The 20,110-nt window shown below is 42.2% G+C and overlaps 1 protein-coding gene across 2 annotated transcripts in view; it reads left to right on the top strand.

Moving 5' to 3' along the window:
• The window catches only part of KIAA1958 (KIAA1958 ortholog), a 75,522-nt gene that overhangs the window by 40,515 nt on the left and 14,897 nt on the right, over nucleotides 1–20,110 (top strand). The window contains exon 3 of one of the 2 annotated variants that reach the window (XR_009743681.1): nucleotides 14,579–16,138. Coding sequence is in view for 1 of the 2 variants with exons in the window: in XM_061455137.1 (XP_061311121.1) it covers nucleotides 14,579–15,624 (1,046 nt within the window). In the remaining variant the exon portion in view is untranslated. Of the gene's footprint in view, nucleotides 1–14,578; nucleotides 17,913–20,110 lie in introns of those variants that run through there. The other variant, XM_061455137.1, reaches the window with a different exon arrangement.

The following is a 20,110-nucleotide window of genomic DNA, read 5'->3' as shown; positions in this document are numbered from 1 at the left end:
GAAATGTCTACTGCAGCAGAAAAAATTGGACTCAGAGATAATGTGATCAGACCAAAGCCATTTAATACAAAGCATCTATCCTTTTTATACTGTTGTCTGCATCTGCTTACAGTAGCTTGCTGTATTATAATTGGATACATATTCTTGTACCACACAGCAGCTACCGCTACATATACAATAGCTCGCTGTATTATATTTGGATACATATTCAATAGCTTGCTGTATTGTAATTGGATAAATATACAATAGCTTAGTATATTATGCTTTGATATGTATTCTTGCAGCACACAGCAACTAATATACAATTGGTCAAATAAGCATATGGAAACTTAACCTTTAAAACTTGCTAACAGTTCACTATTTTGTATCTTAGCACATTCCAGTTTCTTCTCATCTTGCTTGCACCGTTACTTTTGCTTCCTTACTCACATCCTCCTTCATCCTCGATTCATGTCGAGCTCCACATAGGCACTTGCTGACTTGGGAACATGGCCATTCTTTGCTAAAAATCCATCCACAGTCTACTTTCCTTGATGAATCTTGCTAGGGCACTCCACAGACTGGTCACACAAAAGCTACTTTCAACATTGTTTTTTCTGAACAGCTTGAATGTGTCTAGTAGCCTATGTAGGATGATTGGGCAGAGCAGCATTTTGATTTCCCAAATGAGTGCATTTGGCTGGAGCCAAGCAGTGTTGCCCTGCAAAAACGGTAGGATGCTGCTGATCACTTGAACTTTGTGATGCTGGCTGCCCCTGAATCCTGTTGGAAGCCAGGAACAGGATTTCTTGCATGCATGTCATGTAAAAATTGATGCTGAGGGCCTTGTTGAGTCTGATGAAAGCTTTATGATGTTATGTTCTTAGTTATACATTGGCCATTAAGTGTATTGGCTGCATCTTACTTCTAACATACACCTGTCACTCACATTAATTAAACAGTAAGCGCGTACACACACACATGGAAATACTGTGCATATTCCTGTTGATTAAACCCAGAATGACTGGCAGGGACACTGTGGTCTGTTGTTGCTTTTCATTAACTAGGTCTTCATAATGAAAACATCACTTGAAACCATACAGATATGGATTAATAATACTTAATCGCTTGTTGTGGGAGAGTCCTTGGGTGGGAGAGAGAAAGGGAGTAAGAAAGAAAAAAGCTGCTTTTTTTTCAGAGAAGGGAAAAAATGATTCTGAGCTATTCTGACCCAGGTCATGTCACCCCAGTGCAAAGCTGAATATGCCATATTACTGATTTTTTTCAAGCAGGACATTCCTGTACTCAGAAATCAACCATGGGAAAAATTCATCTCTGATCTTTGAATAGCTTGCTTTAACTTTCTGTTTATACTCACCTCTCTCCTAACTGGGTGTCTGCCTCATCTCTGCTTTACTGCTGCGGGTGGTCAAGGATAGTAGCATGAGTGAGACACAGAAGTATGGATGGCTTTGTATGGGAATAATTTAATTTCGTCCACAACTTGTAGCACCCTTCTGATTGTGGTGAGCTCTATCCTTCAGTCATGTGCATGTGCCATATTCCGGGGATTTTTCACTGTCATTGACTCTGGTAAATGGAGTACTGCAAGTTCTTTGGGACTTACTCTCTTACTGACTATACATCCAAGAAAATAATTAACAGTTGGAAAAACTATTATTGTCATTACAGTGCAGCATTCATGCCTGGATGCTGATATATGTTTTGCTTTTTGCTCACAGATTTTTTTTTTTTTTTTATGCTGCCTGTATAGTGTCTTTTTGCTTGTTTTCCCTCTCCAGATTTCAGATTACCCTTAGAAAACTTAGTTTGACAAATAACTCGGCCCATTTACCATTCGTTTGTACAGTTGTTAAATACATTAGACTGGTTATTGTGCTAGTGTGTAATAAAATAGACATATATATGTATAACATGCATCCACAATTACATCCACTAAATTACACCCCATGTCACCTCTTACATGAATTGGTTGGTGTCAGTTTTGGTATGAACTCATTCAGTAGCAGGGGAACGGGTTGTTCATATCCCATGGAGAAGGACAAATTATTTTTATGGAAATAACAATACAATCCCAACAGAAAAAAATTGACATCATAATTACAGAAGAGAATAACAGCATTCTGAGTGACAAAATGTGTGTGTTTGTGTGTTTGTCTCTATATAGAAAGCTTGAAAAAAAATTGATATTACTCTTATTTACAGAGGCTTTACTTAAGAAGAGCTGCAAAATGTGACTAAATCTATTCATTTAAACTATGGTAAAATACGTTTAAACATTTATTCAAGAAATAAACTAATTGTGCCATGAACAACGTCCTGGTTCCTGGTGAATGTGCATTCCTTATCTCTTCTTCTCCTCTCTGTACAGAATTTCCAGCTGCTCCTTTCCAGCCTTTTGGGATTCCTTGTCCTGGCAAATGCCCGGACATGCCATGGCTAGTCTGGAACAAAGTATGTGCACTTTTTCAGCCATGGTGTGTGAACAGCTGCCTGGCAGAGTATCTAATGTCTGAGGTCTGTGGCCTTTTTTGCACGTTGGGATGTATTCCTGTCTCTGTCCTCTGCCCAGCTGTGGATTCTGCCCCAGCCTTGTAGGACCTCTACATCTTTGGACTTCCACTCCTCCTTAATATGGTGAGAGTTGTGTTTGCAAAGGTTAAAGTGAAATTTAAAGTCGACTTCTTTTTCTGGCATGCAAGGAGAATATGCTCAGGAGAGGTTGAAAATAGGAAAGCAGGCTAAAAAATACACCTTAGGAGCTGTTTGACTCTCAAATGCTGCACTTCATCCTCTCTGGAGATTTGTGTAAAGAGCTTGTCTTTAAAGTCTACTCTGTGACCCAGTGAAGACAAAGGAAATATGTATTTTAGAAGAAGTGTGCACTGAAACTAGTTAGGCAGGGTAGTAAATTGTGAGCTCTTCATAGAGTTTGTACCCCCCGTAGGTTGCTTCACTCATAATGGGGAATATACAGTGTGGAAATGTAAAAGGAAATTGGTCTGGTTGGGCAAAATCACCAACAGAGAATCTCAGAAATAAAACTGCAAGTTCAGTAAGAAGGCAATTCGAGTACGTTACTAAATAAAAGATGGGTGTGAGAGAAAAGGTGCTGAAGTGCAGTTCTTTGGGATGCATGTGCTGAGATTTTGTTATCAGAAGTCAGTGGCATGAGCTCTCAACATGTTTCCGATTACCTGCAGGAGGTAGTTCAACCAGAACAGAAAAGGGTACCTTTTGATTCACTACCACTGGCACTTTAATAAAATAAAGGGAGAAATGTCTGCAGTCTCTAATAAGCAATATATCAACTAGCTCTGTCAGCCTGTGTAGAGAGCTCTACAGCATGATTTATTATGTTAATTACAGTCATGTGGGCCTCATGCTCTTAAGTCTGAAACTGCTCACATTCTCAGCTTGATTTAAGAATATGCTTTGGCCAAGACTTAAAGTACAGCTTATTATGATTAATGTAATAAAATATTTATTACATACTCCTTTCCTCTGTTTCACTACCCTGGTTAGACAGCCTCATTTTGAAACAGTAATATAAATTAGATTTCAGATGATTAGGATCCTCATCTGTTTTTAATCTGTCTTCAGTGTTGTTCTTTTTTTCACATCCCTTTGTTCTGATTTTCCCTTCTCTCCCCCTCATCTTTATTTCCTTCCCATGCTTCTCAGCTCTGCTCCTCAGCTGCTCTCTGGAGTGAATCAAAGGCAGGCAAACTTCATAGCCCTGTCTCATCCCTTTGAGACTTCTTGCATTGCTTTCTCAAGTATTAAAGTTACTTCCTAAATGCAGTAAGGCTGAAACTGGTGGAAAGCTGCAGCTGAGAACCTGCTAAGCCTCTGGTGATGTGGGTTAGCATGTGAAGAGAAGACTGAACTGTAAGGGATACATGTTTGTGTCCCATTTCTTATTCTTCTTCCACAGGGTCTGCAACTGCAGACAGGCATAAAATTCCACTATACCAAGTCTTCTAAAATGCTGTTTAAATCACAAAATACCTGTGATTTTGTGCAGAGCAACCCACTAGTTAAAATGCTGCCTGAGCAATCAGGACTTGCGAGATCTGTTTACACGTTAATCTGGTTTTCTCTGTATGAGCTTGTAAAGGTGGAAACCTTTTGGAAAATGTAGCATTGTGGTTTTTTCTTATGTTAGAAATAAGAATTTGCTGTGATAATTTGTATATTTCCCCTAACGCTTCACTAATTTTTAAATGATAAGCTAATTCAAGACAGGAGGTTTTTCTTAGATCTTTACTGTAATTTTTTTCATAGTTTTGATTTTTCCTTCTTGTTTTTTCTTTTAGCAGCTTTTGAATTGAGTAGTCTTATACATACAAATGTTATTCAGTTGTGCCACTCTTCCACCTTCTAAACATACAATGACTTAGTCCAGTTGATTTCTACATTTCTACATAAACATACACTTAAATACAGGGATTTCAATCCAGAATTCGCTTAAAATATGCTTTGGTCAGTTGGAATTTATTAGGGGAAAAGCAGGTATTCTGCTGAGGGTTTGTATGCAACACCTTCTGGACTGGTGCCAAGCCAAGTCCTCTTGGAAAAAGTGCATCGCTTCTGCTGTACATCATCCAGTTCCACTTCTCAGGGTGGGTTAGACAATCACTGACATACCCCTTTAATTCCTTCTGCCACAGATCATGAAGTAAATAACATGCTTTGAAAGGACATTATTTCACTGTATTGCTAAAAACTCCTGGGTAAAAATGAATTTTTAACCTGAAGAAAACAATAGGCAAAAAATATCTTTTGTTTTTAGCCTTAAAGTTAAATCAGGACTTCGATTTTACTAAGCGGGGTTAGCTGTAAATTGGTTGGAAATTATTAGAAAATTATATGGCTTAACAGAAAGCTGCATGCTCAACATAAGATGGCATTTGCTTCACATTGTTCATAGTGTTTTGCCACTTAATCAACTCCACCAGCACTCCAACAGCAGTTGACCTTCTTTTTTTTAACCCAAGCTCTGTAAGAAGAGCAGTTACATGTTAGAAGTGAACATAGCTGAAGAAAGTTTAGTCAGTTATTTTGAAAGGAAAGGGGTTTCACATCATTTTGAAAGTTTCTAATATTTTCTTAGGTTTGCAATACAGAAAGCTCCAAGCATGGCTTTTACATCCTCCACCTCTGTGAAGAGTTGGGTACCCGAACCTCAGTCAATTATATAAGGGTGCAAAGGATTTCTTTTTATAAACCTTCTGTAAAGTTGATAGCTAATACGAAAATGAGAGAGGGATAAGGCAGAGCAGATAGACCTGGAGCTGGTTCCAGGCTTGGTTATAGTACAGGTGACCAGCTGTGATTGAGTATATTTTGCCTGGACATCACCTAAGTACCAAATATCTTCTTTCTCCAGTGCTGTTGCAAAATATCTTCAGCTCCTGCTGTTTTCAGTGCTGTGCCCTGAGGAGCAGCTTTAGTGTCCTGCTGTCAAGTGTTGCAGTGCTGGAGCTGTTTTTCCTGGGAAAGCTGGAGTTGGTGTGTTTGTTCCTGCCAAATGGAGGTGGGATCTGGGTAAATGTGAACTGAGTAGCCCCCCTGTCGAGGTACAGAGGAGACATATCCCATTTTGAATTACAGCAATTCACACCAGTGTGCATCACCGGACAGCTTCAGAAGGAGACAGGAAACTACACAGGCTCATACCCCAAAAATACCACTTTAAATAAGTGTTCAGTGGAAGAACAAACTTGAGCTAAAACTACCATGCAGCACTTTTTCACTAGCCCTGACAAAACCAAAACCAAACAACTAGATAAAGTGGAGATCAAACTGTAAACAAATGAAAAAAAAATTAATTTAGAAGATGCGCTTTGGGAATCTTTGTGCTGAAATAGCTCAGATATACTGTACAGTCAGATGGAGGAGAGGAGCCTTGTACAAAGTCCCTAGAGCACTGCTATTCTGAGCTGCTCATTAGTGATTGCTGGTATCCTCTGTGTAAAAGGTTGGTCCAGTCAGTCATAGGAAAGCATAAATTCTTAATCCCTTGTCATTTTTCTGTCATCTGAGAATCATGCAATAGTCACATTAATATTGATGTGAATTTATTGTTGAGTTTGCCAGCAAACCAGCCAGATTGCATCTTTTACCTTTTCAGGCTGTTGTGATGAGAAAGTAGTGAAAGTGAACACAAACTGAAAACCAGCAATAGTGTCTGAGCTAGTGTATGTTTATCAGACCATTCTGTACCTTGCCAAAAGTGTACAGGTGATTGAGGTTTATTTTAGTGACTCTTACTTCATGGAGATACCATTGTGCAAGTATTTCCATGCTCATTTGCTGACTGTCTGTATCATAGAATCATAAAATAGTTAGGGTTGGAAAGGACCTTAAGATCATCTAGTTCCAACCCCTCTGCCATGGGCAGAGACACCTCACACAAAACCATGGCACCCAAGGCTTTGTCCAACCTGGCCTTGAACACTGCCAGGGATGGAGTATTCACATCTTCCCTGGGCAACCCATTCCAGTGCCTCACCACCCTAACAGGAAAGAATTTCTTCCTTGTATCCAATCTAAACTTCCCCTGTTTAAGTTTGAGTCCATTACCCCTTGTCCTGTCACTACAATCCCTAATGAAGAGTCCCTCCCCAGCATCCTTACAGGCCCCCTTCAGATACTGGGAGGCTGCTATGAGGTCTCCACACAGCCTTCTCTTCTCCAGGCTGAACAGCCCCAACTTTCTCAGCCTAATACGAGAGGTGCTCCAGTCCCCTGATCACCCTTGTGGCTCTCCTCTCGACTTGTTCCAACAGTTCCTTGTCCTTTTTATGTTGAGGGCACCAGAACTGCACAGAATACTCCAGGTGAGGTCTCATGAGAGCAGAGTAGAGGGGGCAGGATCACTTCCTTCGACCTGCTGGTCACGCTCCTTTTGATGCAGCCCAGGATACGGTTGGCTTTCTAGGCTGCGAGCACACACTGCTGGCTCATGTTCATTTTCATTGACCCATACCCCCAAGTCCTTCTCCACAGGGCTGCTCTGAATCTCTTCTCTGCCCAGCCTGTAGCTGTGCCTCGGATTGCTCCAACCCAGGTGTAGGACCCTGCACTTGTCATGGTTAAACTTCATAAGGCTGGCATCAGCCCCCCTCACAAGCATGTCCAGGTCCCTCTGGGTGGCATTCCTTCCCTCCAGTGTATCAACCAAACCACACAGCTTGGTGTCATCAGCAAACTTGCTGAGGTGCGCTCAATCCCACTGTCCATGTCAGCAGCGAAGATGTTAAACAACACCGGTCCCAACACCGATCCCTGAGGGACACCACTCGTTATTGATCTCCAGCTGTACATTGAGCCATTGACCACAACTCTTTGTGTGCGGCCATCCATCCAGTTCTTTATCCACCAAGTATCCTTTTTCCTTTGACAGAAGCTAAAGCTTTTTAGAGTCATAAAATATTTCACTGATAATTTTGTTGGAGGAGATTAATTGATGAATTGAAGCATAATTTGTTTTTGCCAGAAAACGTAACATCTTTAATAGATTTTAATTACTAAATTTCTATCATGCTACTTATCTTACTTGCTAATGAAAGCCTTTTCCAACAATGTGAAACTACATCAAGCCCAACTTTATGTAGTAGAAGTAGGGAACTTGAATTGTTATTTTAGTAGCAACATCAGATGGGTAGGGCAGAAATTCAAGAAGTAGTGCAGAAGCACATTCTTCTGCTCCAGGAATCTGCATTTAATAAGTTAATCCTTTGATCCTGTATTGTTGAGAAGCTGTTAGATTTAAAAACCTGATGAAAGTTACCAGGCAGTCATAGGGCTTTCCCCCCTCTTTTGACTCTGACTCACCAAGCCTAAGCTTAAATAAGTATCATTATTATAGCATAGGAGGTGAACATTATTTTGGTCGTAAGACTTCCTAAAGAAATGGATATTGTTTTATTTGAAATAATTACATTAAAACGTGTGTTTTTTACTTAAGCCTTTGACTCCTGTTCATGTCTAGGCATTGCCCTGAAGAAGTTAGTCTGTACCAGACACTGCCAAAAATATTTTTCTTCAAGTGTTTAGCTCTCCCTGTCTCTTAATCTCAGGGTGGTTTTGCAAATGCTCAGAGACACTTCTGCCAGGGAGACCTCCTGCTCTTACCTTCACCTTTGCTTTTTGCTAGTGACATGAGAGAATGGCTTCACCAAGTTATCCCTGTGATGATACAGTGAAAACCAGCTGTCAGCTTTCTAAGTTGGGCATGCAGAAAGTGGATTGATACTTTGGGATGCTGTGGCATGCAACAGTGGCATTCAGCTGCCCCTGACAGGGGACCTATAGCACTGCTTCCAGGAGGGCATGTTTGTCAGAGGGTCCCCCCAGCCTTTCACCACTATGATTTGACCATACCTTCTTCTCCCTTGTGCAAAGGTGAGACCTCAGCCCACTATGTTTGTTGACTTGAGAATGTTGTTTGCCTGCAGATTCTTTCTTGAAACAGGAGGGGACAGGAGAAAAGAAAGGTAAAAGCAGGCTGTGGTTCACATGAGCTGTTTTAGTAAGCTGCATATGGCTCATAGATTGGGTATCGCTGCTTATCAATAATTGCAGAGCAGGGGCAAGAACCAACCTGCAAAGTGCTGGGGAGTGGAGAGAGAGCGCTTAGCTCCAGTGTGGAGATACATGTGTGTGGTTAAGTACGTTTTTTCACCTGAATGAAAGCATTTTGGTGGAAGCAGGTCTTCTGCAGAAGCATTTTCCTAGTCAGAACACAAACTGGGCAGAGAAGACTGGCTGGTGATGTGATTACCACCAAAACCCACACTTTACTTTTAAGTATGTCTTCTGAGATCTCACTGCCTACCTTAGGCAGAGTTTAAGACTGTTTGCAGTAGTATCTCAGGTTCATGACTTCCACTAGTGTTACAAACACACTCTGAACATCTGTCTATTGTGAAAGCAAGTGCGTTTCCTCTGGCAATACATAATTACAGAGGTTATGTCCTTTTCAGGGAGTCTGAGTGTGTGTATATGTGTGAGCTGAAATTAAACCAACCCTGAGTTTGATAACTCTGCCGATAATGTTAAGTCTTGGCTGTGTTAAGATCAGATTATGAAAAGATCAGAAGACAGCTGTTGCTCTGTGGGAGGGATCATTCCATGGTTGTGGGCTAGCCTGGGACAATTGGTTCCCACTAGGTTGTCTGTTTTATCTCTTTGCTGCATTTAAACTTGGACATGTAAACCACTTGTCAGTTTTTCAAATTCTTAGTTGGGAGTTTACACCAGATCCCACAGTAGGGTGGGTTTTACTGGTTTCTGACACATTGTGGGGATTTTTGAAATGAAACTCTAGTGTGGGATCAGATGGGAAACAGAAGTCATCCAACCAGGTCCTTTGTGCAGGGATGCAGCTGAGGGTTCAGGACCTCAGGAAATGCATAGCAAGTCAATTTATTTTATATGTTTCTGCACCTAGTTTGTAAAACAGCGGTAACAGCACTACCAGCTCCAAAGGCTGCATTATGAGGAGGAAAAGGCATTAAGGATAGCTTGGCTTTGTAAGATCAATGATGGCAATAATTTTGGTTGGTTTTATTTTACTAGCCAAGACAAATTAGACCATTAAATGAGAGTTATCTGTCTTCCTACAGCCTAACAGCAGACACCTACAGAAGACTGTAGGAAAGGTGCAAGCATATATGACACATCTCCACTCTCCTGTCTCAGGGCCTTCCTGGTACAGAGGTGTTCTCTTCTATTGAGAAGTGCTTTGTGATTTTTTTTCTGTGCTCTTCCCCAGTTTTGGAACCCATGCACACTGAAGAGTTGGACAATGATCCTGTGAGCAGTAGTCGAGGAGCTAACGTGGAACCTCATCTGTATTTTAAGTAGTTTCCAGCAGGACTACAGAAAACGAAAAAAAAAAAAAAAGAAGTAAGCTCTGGCCAAAAGAGCTTTTGGTCTCTACTCAGCAAGATGCAGCAAAATGAGACCAAGCAAGCATCTAGGACCTGTCACATTGGAAATATGCATGTAATGACAATTTTTAACAATTACACTTTTTTTTTCTTTTTCTTCCCTCGGGTGGGTCAACCTATGAAGGAGACATTCCCTCACACCCTCTGCTCCCCAGCCAGGCTGTTTGCAGTAGAAGTAGATTCTGGGAATGTTGAAGATCTGCAATATCCATTCAATGCCCTTGAAAGCACCCTGCTGCTTTTGCTGGGAACCAGCTTGTTGCTGCATATGCTTTCTGTGGTTTGCCTGCAGCCGCACTACCCTGAGAACTCCTGATCTTGTCAGATCTTGGAAGCTAAGCAGGGTCCGGCTCAGGTCTTGTCTGAGACTAAACAACTATCTAAGAATACCACTACGAGATTTTTCCCAAGGATGGACAGTCATAAGTGGCAGGGTGTGTGGGATTGCATGGGCAAGCTCCTAGTCCTAGTGCTTTGGAACTTCACTCCTGAACAAATGCAAAATTCGGGAAGATTAGCAGAACACTTAAACAAGGCGTGCTGTTGTCCTGGCAATACTAGAAAGGGACAACTTCCTGCAGTGTGCTGAGGCTTGGCCTACGCCTACAGAGCCCTGCTCTGTAAGGAGCAGGAGAAAGATGTCTCTGGATCTGATGGCGAAGCAACAGACAATGCAGCTGCTAAAACCCCAAGCACAGCAGCTCCCCCATCTCCAGCAACAAGTACAGCAGCTACTCAACCCACGACACACTCCTATCTCAGGACAAGAACATTCACTTTCAATACCTAGCTCCAGATATGAACTTGTACCTTAACAGTTCTCCCAGCTTGTCATATCCTTACTATAACACAAACTTTTTCAAAAATTCACTGTGATGGCGCTTGAGATGCCTCTTAGTTTTGAATTTTTAATAATTGAATATTTCATGTAGCCTTTCTTTATGTGTCATTCTGGGTGGATCTGTGAGGAACAAAATGACATTACACCAGCCTAATCTCCTCTGAAAAGGTCGCAAAGCCATGTGGCTAAAGCAGAAGCAACCAATGCCAAATATCCAGACTATGGTAAGGGCTTTGATTCTGTTTCTGCTTATTTCCTCTAGGCACAGTAAAGATGTATACAGTAGATGGGTTTCTTATACATATTTGACAAGAACCATTTTCAGGCTGCATCCAGAGAATAATTTTTGTGGCCACCTTGTCCTGTTGTGTAGAATAGATGCAAGGTGTGCCTGGTCTTAGGCACTGTACCATTAGTGATTCAAATGGTCTAATAGTACTGGGTATGGCTGGAATGGAGTTAACTTGCTCCCTAGCTGCCCCATATCCTGATGTGTTTTGGATTTGTGACTAAAACAGTGTTAATGGCACACCAGTGTTTTGGTTGATGAGCTGGACTTTCACAGTAACAAGGCCTCTTTCTCCCAGTCTGGCTGGCTGGCAGCCAAGTCTAAGGTAGGCAAGAGGCTGGGAGGGGGCAGCCGACCCAGACTAACATGGGGATATTCCCTGCCCTACAACATCATGCTCAGCAATAAAAACTGAAGGGAGGGTTTTGTAGAGGGTGGTGGGCATTGCTGAGAGACTGTCTGGGCATTGGTCTACTTGTGGGAGGTGGTGAGTGACTGCCTTTGCATTACTTGTTGGTTGAGTTTCTTCTTTACTTCAGCTATTAAACAGTTTTTGTCTTGACTCGCAGGTTTTCTGTCTTGCTCTTCCTGTTCTCTTCCCCATTCCTCTGGGGTGGGGAGTGGGCAAGTGGGTGGGATGTGCTCAAGTGCTGATCAGTGTCAACCACCATAGTAATAGAGAATTAGATTATGAAATTCGCAGAAGACACAAAGTTTGGCAGTATTAAAAGTGTACCTGGATTCAATTTGTGTCTTCACGGCAGCTGGAGATGGATTATATGGTTTCTTTCAGCACTATGAAATTTCCTTAGTTAGATAAAAAAATAAGACTTTAATGACATGAAGATTTATGTCTCCTCCCTCAGCTATCCTAGGCTATAAAGAGCTGTCTTAGTTAACACTCAGCTGCACTGTCTGCTTTTGCTGTGGGTGAAGAGCATATTCAGATGATGACAGTGGCTTAGCTGACATGTGGTAACTTTGTTGTCTGTTTCAGACTCTGCCTGTTGGGTCTCACTGCCTCCCTGCATTCATCCCATGCTATGAGATACCCCTGATATTTGAGCAGTCCCAAAGGAAAGAAAATAATCCATTACCACTGTGGGCAGGATTCAGTTAAAATTGACATAGCTCTCCTGATGTGGCTGGATGAGAAGCTGACCCATTCTCTTTAACATCTCCCGCCTGCCTTGAGGAGTAACACACCACAGCGCTGCAGCAATGCAGTCTTTCTGGGGTACTATTTCACTCATGCAACTTCAGGGGATCTTTAATTCAGCATGAGTTTTATAACTGTTAGCTGCAGATATGGCAATTTCCTGTGCAGATTAAGGAAAATGCAATAACATAAATGAATGACTGGGTGTCACTGCTGTGTTGTGACAGGCTGTCCTCTAAGAAGTAGTGATTGATGACATGTATAAAACCGAGGCATTATATGTGCTGTTTATATTGAAACAGTGCTTAAAATGTGGGCTGTCAGTCAAAGCACTGATTACTTACGCAGTGTTGTAATCAGTGGTGGTGGGTGCAGTGAGCAAGGTACCAGAGTAAATGTTTATTTTGGAGTTTCAAACAGCATTGTCTCTTTATTTCCAGCCTTCATCTAGCCATAATAAAAGGATCTATCCTAAACATTGCCTAAAGCATGAGACATCACTGTAAGCTGCTAGGAGCTCTTTGATACTGTCATCAATATTAAAACTAGTTTCAGAAACAGGCTGGTAACCTTTTCTTCCCTGTGATCACAGTTTCACCAAACCTCAGTGCTCTGTGGCAGCATTTTTGATGGCTGCAGAAGCCTCCAAGGGTCTCATCTCAGCCCCCCACTTATCTGTGCTTTGCAGAGGATTTGAGGACCCCCCTCAATAGGTTTCACTAAGTGCTGTGGATGCAGTAGATGCCTCACAGTGAAGACACAGGACCTGGTCCTGGGTGGTATTACTGCCCTATTTTTGGCAAATCCTAGGACAGATTACTCCCTCTGCTTCTGTCCACATCTGTGGTATGGAGGCGATGGGATGAACTCGTCGCTCAGTAGATGAGTAGAAGGGAAAACTGCCCAGCTGAGCACTGATGTTTCTGCACCTCCTGAAGCATTGCAGGTGGGTTAGAGAAGGGCCTGCAGGACCTTCCTTCAGAGCCACCTTCCTTTTCTGCTGTATCCCCTGTTTGTAGGCTTGCAGGACAGCGTGAGCACGAGCAATGAGCATCTTAGCACTGCTGCAAAGCATGGGTGTGCTATGTGGTCTGACATGAGCTTGGCATGACTGACACAGAGGCAGTGGGAGCTTTATCTGGTCTCATACTTCTTTGTAGTGGGCATATTGGATAGAAAACACCTGGCAAGTGTGCCTGTGGCGATGCTGACAGGACACCAAAATGTGTGGGGTTTGCAATGAAACAGAACTAAAAAAAACTTGCTTTTTTTCCCTCTTCTGCATATTAAGTGGAAAGAGAAGAAAGAACGTTCCATTCACAATTACAGAGAATAGTCAAAACAATTAATTTTTCTTTCTTTGCATTTGCTAAGACCATTAAGGTTTGTCACATTCATGACAGTTCCACCTGTGTGCTTGTAAGCTGCATCCTAGTACAGATAGTTTGCATGTGCCAAGAAAACAGTCTTTTAGCACACACATCACTTACATGTAAAAAGCTTTTCCTTTTTATGCTTATGATTAGCCCAAAAATCAGCTGTCAGTAACAACCATTGTAGTGGTAGCACCCATATATTGTGTTTTGATATGTCACTGATTGTAAGGATCTTTGAGTGTAGCCTCATAGAGCCATACAAATTTTCTGTTTCCAGATTTTACTGCAAAATGAAAAAACTTGGTCACAATTGTACTTCTGCCATTGAGGGTCAGCTGTGTAATCAATGTTTTCCTTCCGTATCTCCTGATGTGAACATACTAACTATATTTGTACATTTGTAACTTACACATTCCTCTGTAGTATTACCTGCCAACTCCTTTGTTAGAATGTGCTGCATTATTTTTTACTGTACATTTTTGTCTATATTTATTTAGATCTTCAAAAATGTGTCTGATTAAAGATAGTTTTTACTGTCATAAATATGATGCTTTAATTATTTTTTGTAGAAAAAAGTATAACCAGTACAACCTCTGGTTTCACAAATGAAGCAGTTCAGATTGTGTTTATAATTTGGATTGGGCCTTGTGCACAGCCTTGGGATCCACAGAAAAAACGTGCATTTGTTCTAAAATCAGATTGCCTCTAATCCCATTATTTTCCACAAATCTCCATGCACAAAACTTTGGTTTTAGGCCATGCTCTAGTACATTTATGAAACTGAATTTTTGAGTCATGTGACAGGTATGTAATGATGTTTTCCAGTGTTCTTTGTGGAATTGATTTATTTTTTTTCCATTCTTTTTTAAGGAAATCTGTTTTGGAGAAAAGCACATTGCACAAACTCACTGCTTCTACTTTCTTTTGTCTTTCCCCTTTTCCCTCTTCCAGACCAGGATGAGAGGGCGGCTGAGCTCAGCAGGGAGCAGAATGAGAAGACTATTCGCAGCACACAGACGGCTCTCCGCAATTTCCGAGAGTTTCTTATCTCCAAGTACCCCTCTGAGACACGGGAGATCTATGTCATTCCCTGCAAAGAGCTTGATGCCTACCTTGCTTCCTTCTTTGTGGACGCCAGACAAAAGGATGGTTCTGAATATGAGCCAAACAGCCTGGCCAACTACCAGTGTGGACTGGAGCGGTACCTCAAAGAGCACAGGTATGGATACAGTATTACAAGGGATAAAGAGTTCAAGAGGTCCCAGGAAGCTCTAAAGCAAAAGCAGATAGAGTTGAGATGTAAGGGGAAAGGAAACAAGCCACACAAATCCATGAAGCTCACCTTTGCTGATGAGCTTATCCTGCGCAAAAGAGGCTTATTGAGCCGATACAATCCAGAAGGGCTGCTGAACCTTGTCTGGCTAAACAACACTAAGGCATTTGGACACTGCACAGGTTTCCATGGGTCTACCCTGAAGTGGGGAGACATCCGGCTGCGGGTGACAGAGACTGGGTTGGAATACCTGGAGTGGATGGGGCCAGACAATGGAGACGTCAATGCCAAGAGCAAGAGGGGTGGAACGGACTCCCGGGTGTACGCCACCCAGCACTCCCCACAGACCTGCCCTGTGCAAGACTACAAGGAGTACGCCCAGAGGCGGCCTCCAGCCATGCGCTATGAGGACGCGCCATTTTACCTGTCCATCAAACCCGTCGTCAACTTGGCTGCACTTCACTGGTATAACTGCCAAGCCCTGGGGAAAAACAAGCTTGCCAAGATGGTAAAGACAATGTGTGAGAAAGGCAACATCCCTGGCCGGAAGACCAACTTCAGCGTCTACCAGAGCTGTAGCACCCTCTCAGAAGCACAGAGCAACCAGCTGGTGCTGATCTGCAATAACCTGAGCCAGCAGGCTGCCCAGTCCGTGGCAAGCCACTCCAATACTGGCAACTTCATAGTGTCAGCATCCTATGACTCCTCCTCTGACACAGCTTGAAAGAGGGACATCACCCTAACACTTCTTTCTTTTCTTTTTTGTTTCAAGCATTGCGTTTGTGCCCAATACACATCAACTGTGATTGTACACTATTCCCTCATAGCCCTCTCTCCAGTGTTAATTCACTTTATAAAAATATATAAATATATAATATATTTTTCTTTTTACAAATAAGCCAATAGAAATAGTTTAGTATTACTAACATAGTATTTATAGTGTTAATACAAAAATGAAAGGTACTTATGGGTTATAATATAAATACAGATTTTAAAAGGACAAAATGGTTCTCAGGCAACATAAGATAGACTGAAAATGCCATTTTTAACATGCACACATCAGTGACTGTAAAACCCCAGAGAGGCTTACATAGCAATTCTATTTTAAAGCATTTTTTGAACTTCTTATTTTAACATGACCTCCCAGAGTGGAGGAGACAAACTTACCACTGGCTGCTGCTTCTTACCTGCTGGCTTATTCTTGATCAGCAAGACCAAGAAATAAGAGATACATCCATGTAAGTCCATGAAACCATTTACATTTTTGTCTGGTTTTTGTTTTCTTTCCTGAGGCTTATTTATGCTAGGTGGGAAAAAAAGCCTGAAGTCAGCTAAAGGCTATTTTTAACTTTTGTTTTTGTTGATGATTTTCTGTGATCAAAACGTTGCTGGTCTTTAGACTAGAAAGTATTGTTTTCAATGATATGCAGGAGTATAATGGCAAAACCATTGTCATACACATAATTTTAACTGTTTAAGCATGGGTTGTTAGTACTTTGTCACTGTGTGTATACATAATGTAAAATTTAATGACTTATAGCAGCACTCTTTTATATTCTAGGGAATGCAACAGTGCAGAAAAATCCACAATCTTATACCAAACTATACAGAAAAAAAAGCATTAAATACTTCTTAAGCCAGCATCTGAAGCCTACAAAAATAGCATAGAAAGTGTAATGATAATTTCATATTTACCACTGAAAATGAAAAATCTGGATAGTTTATGTGCCAGAAAACAATTTTAAGTCAGCTACACATAATCTCTTTCCATTGTAGACCGTGGAAAATGCGCATGTGAATCTGAAGGCAGAATTTGGTCCCTAAAGGCTTGAAATAGTGAGTGCTACTGTTCCAGCATTTGACTTTGCAATGTATTTGTATTCTCCAAGTATGGAGAAAATGCTAAAAATTCAGTATTTCAGTGAACAATTGTAATTTTTGACCTCTAAGATTATGTATGGTACTTCTCAAGTAATTCAGCTTAGTTTATATTCCACTAGGATATCCTAGAGCCCTGACGAGGCTTTAGACAAATCAGCTGGAGTGATCTAATGCCCACTGAAGTCAGTGAAAGACTCAGCTTTCCATAGGTGTTAGATCTAAAGGTTACCAAGGGTTTTTTTTATTTCTTTACCTGCTGTGTTTCTTTATGCTTGTTTGTCTTTATTCCTTTACATTCCTGCTTGTCTTTCATATTCTTTAGATCTTCAACTGTGCAGTGACTTGAATCATCACTATTTCCAAAGAAAAGGTGAAACAAAGGTAGCAGACAATGAAAAATAACTCTCCTGGTACCATTTAAGACCTGTTTTCTGTGTTGTTAGGATGAAATATTCCTGTGTGCAAGGGAGGTGACCGGCACCTCATTTAAGCCTTACTGAAGGTCTGTTTTTTGGGATGGGGTAGGTAGCAGATCCGTCACTGGAAGGTCTTAAGAGCAGAGATTTCCACTATAATAAACATCTGTCTTCCCTGCAGCTTCCTTCATATGACAAAGCCTGGCTGTGATCTATGTGTTCCACACATAGTAAGGCTAGTACAAAGTCTGGGTTTCCTGTGTGCTGGCTGTCCCAGTACCTTGTGTGACACAGTAGTGTAAACACCAAATCTACAGCCTCTGAGTTACTGGCCACTGTATCTCAGGGCTAGGCAGTGGATAGGTGGGCACAGGCAGTCATTCATAGTGCAGAGTGATGCTTTTGTGACTTTGTTTTGGGCTTGAGACCAAATCATGACACTGCTGAAGTGAGTGGAAGATGTGTCCTTGGTTTTCAGGGCCATGGCAAATCTGACATGTAGGTGAAGGAGAAGGAAGCACAAAAAGACTTCAGATGCACTCAGCAAGACGGCTGCTCAGCTTCCAGGTGAGGCCATCCATCTCATTGCTGTTTATAAGGCACTGCCTTTTCATGGCAGATATGGTTTTAATGCAGTACAGTTAAAAATAGTTTTGCAAGGCTGGTGCTGATCTCTGTGGGCTTTCTTTGCTGTTTCCCATGGAGGATTCACACAGCTGCTCTTGGTATGTGCTGGAGTGCAGAGAATCCCATGCCAAGGAGCTCCCCAGAGGTGCCAGGTGAAGCAGCTCCATCTCAACCATGGAGCCAGCCTCTAGAAAAATATCTGGTCTCTGTTCCCCCCCTGTTGGTACTTCGCAGTGGCAGCTATTGCACGACCCGACCTGCTTTCCTACTTTGCCTTTCCTGTGTGCAACATGATGCTGGACATCAGCTGGCCTTTGTCAAGCAGCAGATGTCTGCTTTCCACCTCTCCACCCTGCCCAGCCGTCCCTCTTTGCTGGGAAAAGCTGCCTTGAGCTTGTAGGGAAAAGTAGCCATGGCAAGGCATGGCTGTCTTGTATCTCTTTGCAAGCCCCACAAGACTGGAAACTAGACCTTATAACCAGATAGTTTCTCGCGCTATTACCAGGTTCAGAGCCTGTCAATGGTTCACATCTTCTGCAGGTATGCCATAGGTGTGTTGCTTCAGAGTGGGCTATTGTGTGAGGGGTAGTTAGTGTGGTAATTCCTCAATTCGTCTTGTCTCTGAAGAGGTGTATCACTCACTGCAGGTGTGCCATGCTGCAAGCAGGTCTGTGAAGTGCTGCTTCACATTATTGCTGTAATTCATCCCCAACATAGACGTTGGCTCCATTGGTAGGAGCCAAAAATGCTCACAGTGACCCAGAAGAAGGGAAGACAAGCACTCCTGGGTTTTCAGCTGGGAGGTCAAAAGCATTTCCCATGACTTTGTGACTCCACATACTGTCTTGAGTTGTTGTTTACCACAGTTTTAGGATGGTACACGCTAACATACTGCCCATGCCATAGGTGAGGCATTTCTGTGATAGCTTAGCAAGGCACATAAGCAACTTTTTCTTGTTTGGTTGGGTGATAAGCTGTGGAGAATGTGAGCTTACTGTGACAGCCCCCATTTTATAGGGATTGTTTTGTTCTGCTTTGTGACATCTCTAGTAACTCCAGCTTCCAGCTGGTGCTGATGACAGATTGCCTGGCAAATCTGCCTGATGGGGCAGCCCCAAATACTTGTTGAAGTAGTTAAACACATATGGCCAAAATATGATACCCAAGTAGTATCATAGTCCAAAAATAAATTCATTAGCTTCAAAGGTCTTAATCTGTGGACAGTTGGAAGGAATTGAGTGACCACAACTCAGTGAATTACCATTTGTATTAAGGCCCTGGGATGGTTGTTAACGCACTGAGGGGGAGACTTCTGATTCAGATCACTCTCATGGTTTTGCCTCATGCTGTCAGGAGAGTAGATATCCCAGTTTCTGCAGCACAGCTCACAGGTGAGAACTCAGTAGCTGTCTCTGAGTACTCCAGCTGAGGGTGTCAGACCTGCTCCACCAGCAAGCTGCAAGCTCACTGTGGTGGTGTGCCCCTTCACTGCACGGGAGGGACATGGCAGTGTGGCCAAGGACTAGTGCTGACAAATCTTACAAGCTTTCCTCTCTGCCTACAGCAAAGGATCAGGGTCTTCTACCATGGCTCTTTACATGGAAAACCTTTTCCCATGAAGTCAAAAGAGTGGCTGGCAAAACACCATACTGTTCCCATCTATCACAGTCCATAAGCTGGTGGTTAGGTAAGGTGGCTTACAGTGCAGCACTGCAGGTGGCTGCCTGTGCTCCTGACTATACTGTGCTCTGATGTGAAAGCTGAATTTTTGCCCCATAGTAGGGCTGTGATGTCTGCAAGATGAGGGTAGCTGGCTCCAAAATGGCTCCACTGTTCTCCTTTCTTTTTCCCTTCCTTTTTCCTTGCCACTCACTTTTCTTTGATCTGGTGTTACACCTCTTCAGCGAGTTTCAACTTACTTTTTCTCACATTTCTACTTCTTCTGCTGCATTTCTGCTTAGCAGAAAAGAGACAGTATGGCAGAGTCATTAGCCTGGTTCAGCTACTCCAGCCTTTTAACCCATCAAAAAGGTAAGGCAGATTGAGACCCTTCTGAATCATTTTCAGATGAATTGGTTGCCTCCAGAACCATTTACCAGCTTTTGGGAAATTGGTTCAGTGCTACCAAGAACAAAATTTGGCCTTGAACTTAAGAAAGAGGCAGCGTGCCAAAGCACAGGCCTGCACACAGTCTGCACCAATGTAAGTGCTGGCTTTCTCACGTGGCCTTCTCATGACACCAAACCAAGAGTCACACACGGGGATAATACGTGGATGTCACTGGAT

The sequence above is a fragment of the Pezoporus flaviventris genome, unplaced genomic scaffold, assembly GCF_033815535.1.
Source record: "Pezoporus flaviventris isolate CSIRO_AGI_PZ_B2104156 unplaced genomic scaffold, CSIRO_AGI_Pfla_v1 ptg000018l, whole genome shotgun sequence".
In the NCBI taxonomy this organism is placed as follows: Eukaryota; Metazoa; Chordata; class Aves; order Psittaciformes; family Psittacidae; genus Pezoporus; species Pezoporus flaviventris.
Note: the sequence above shows the minus strand (reverse complement) of the source record. Positions and strands in the feature narration are given on the sequence as shown.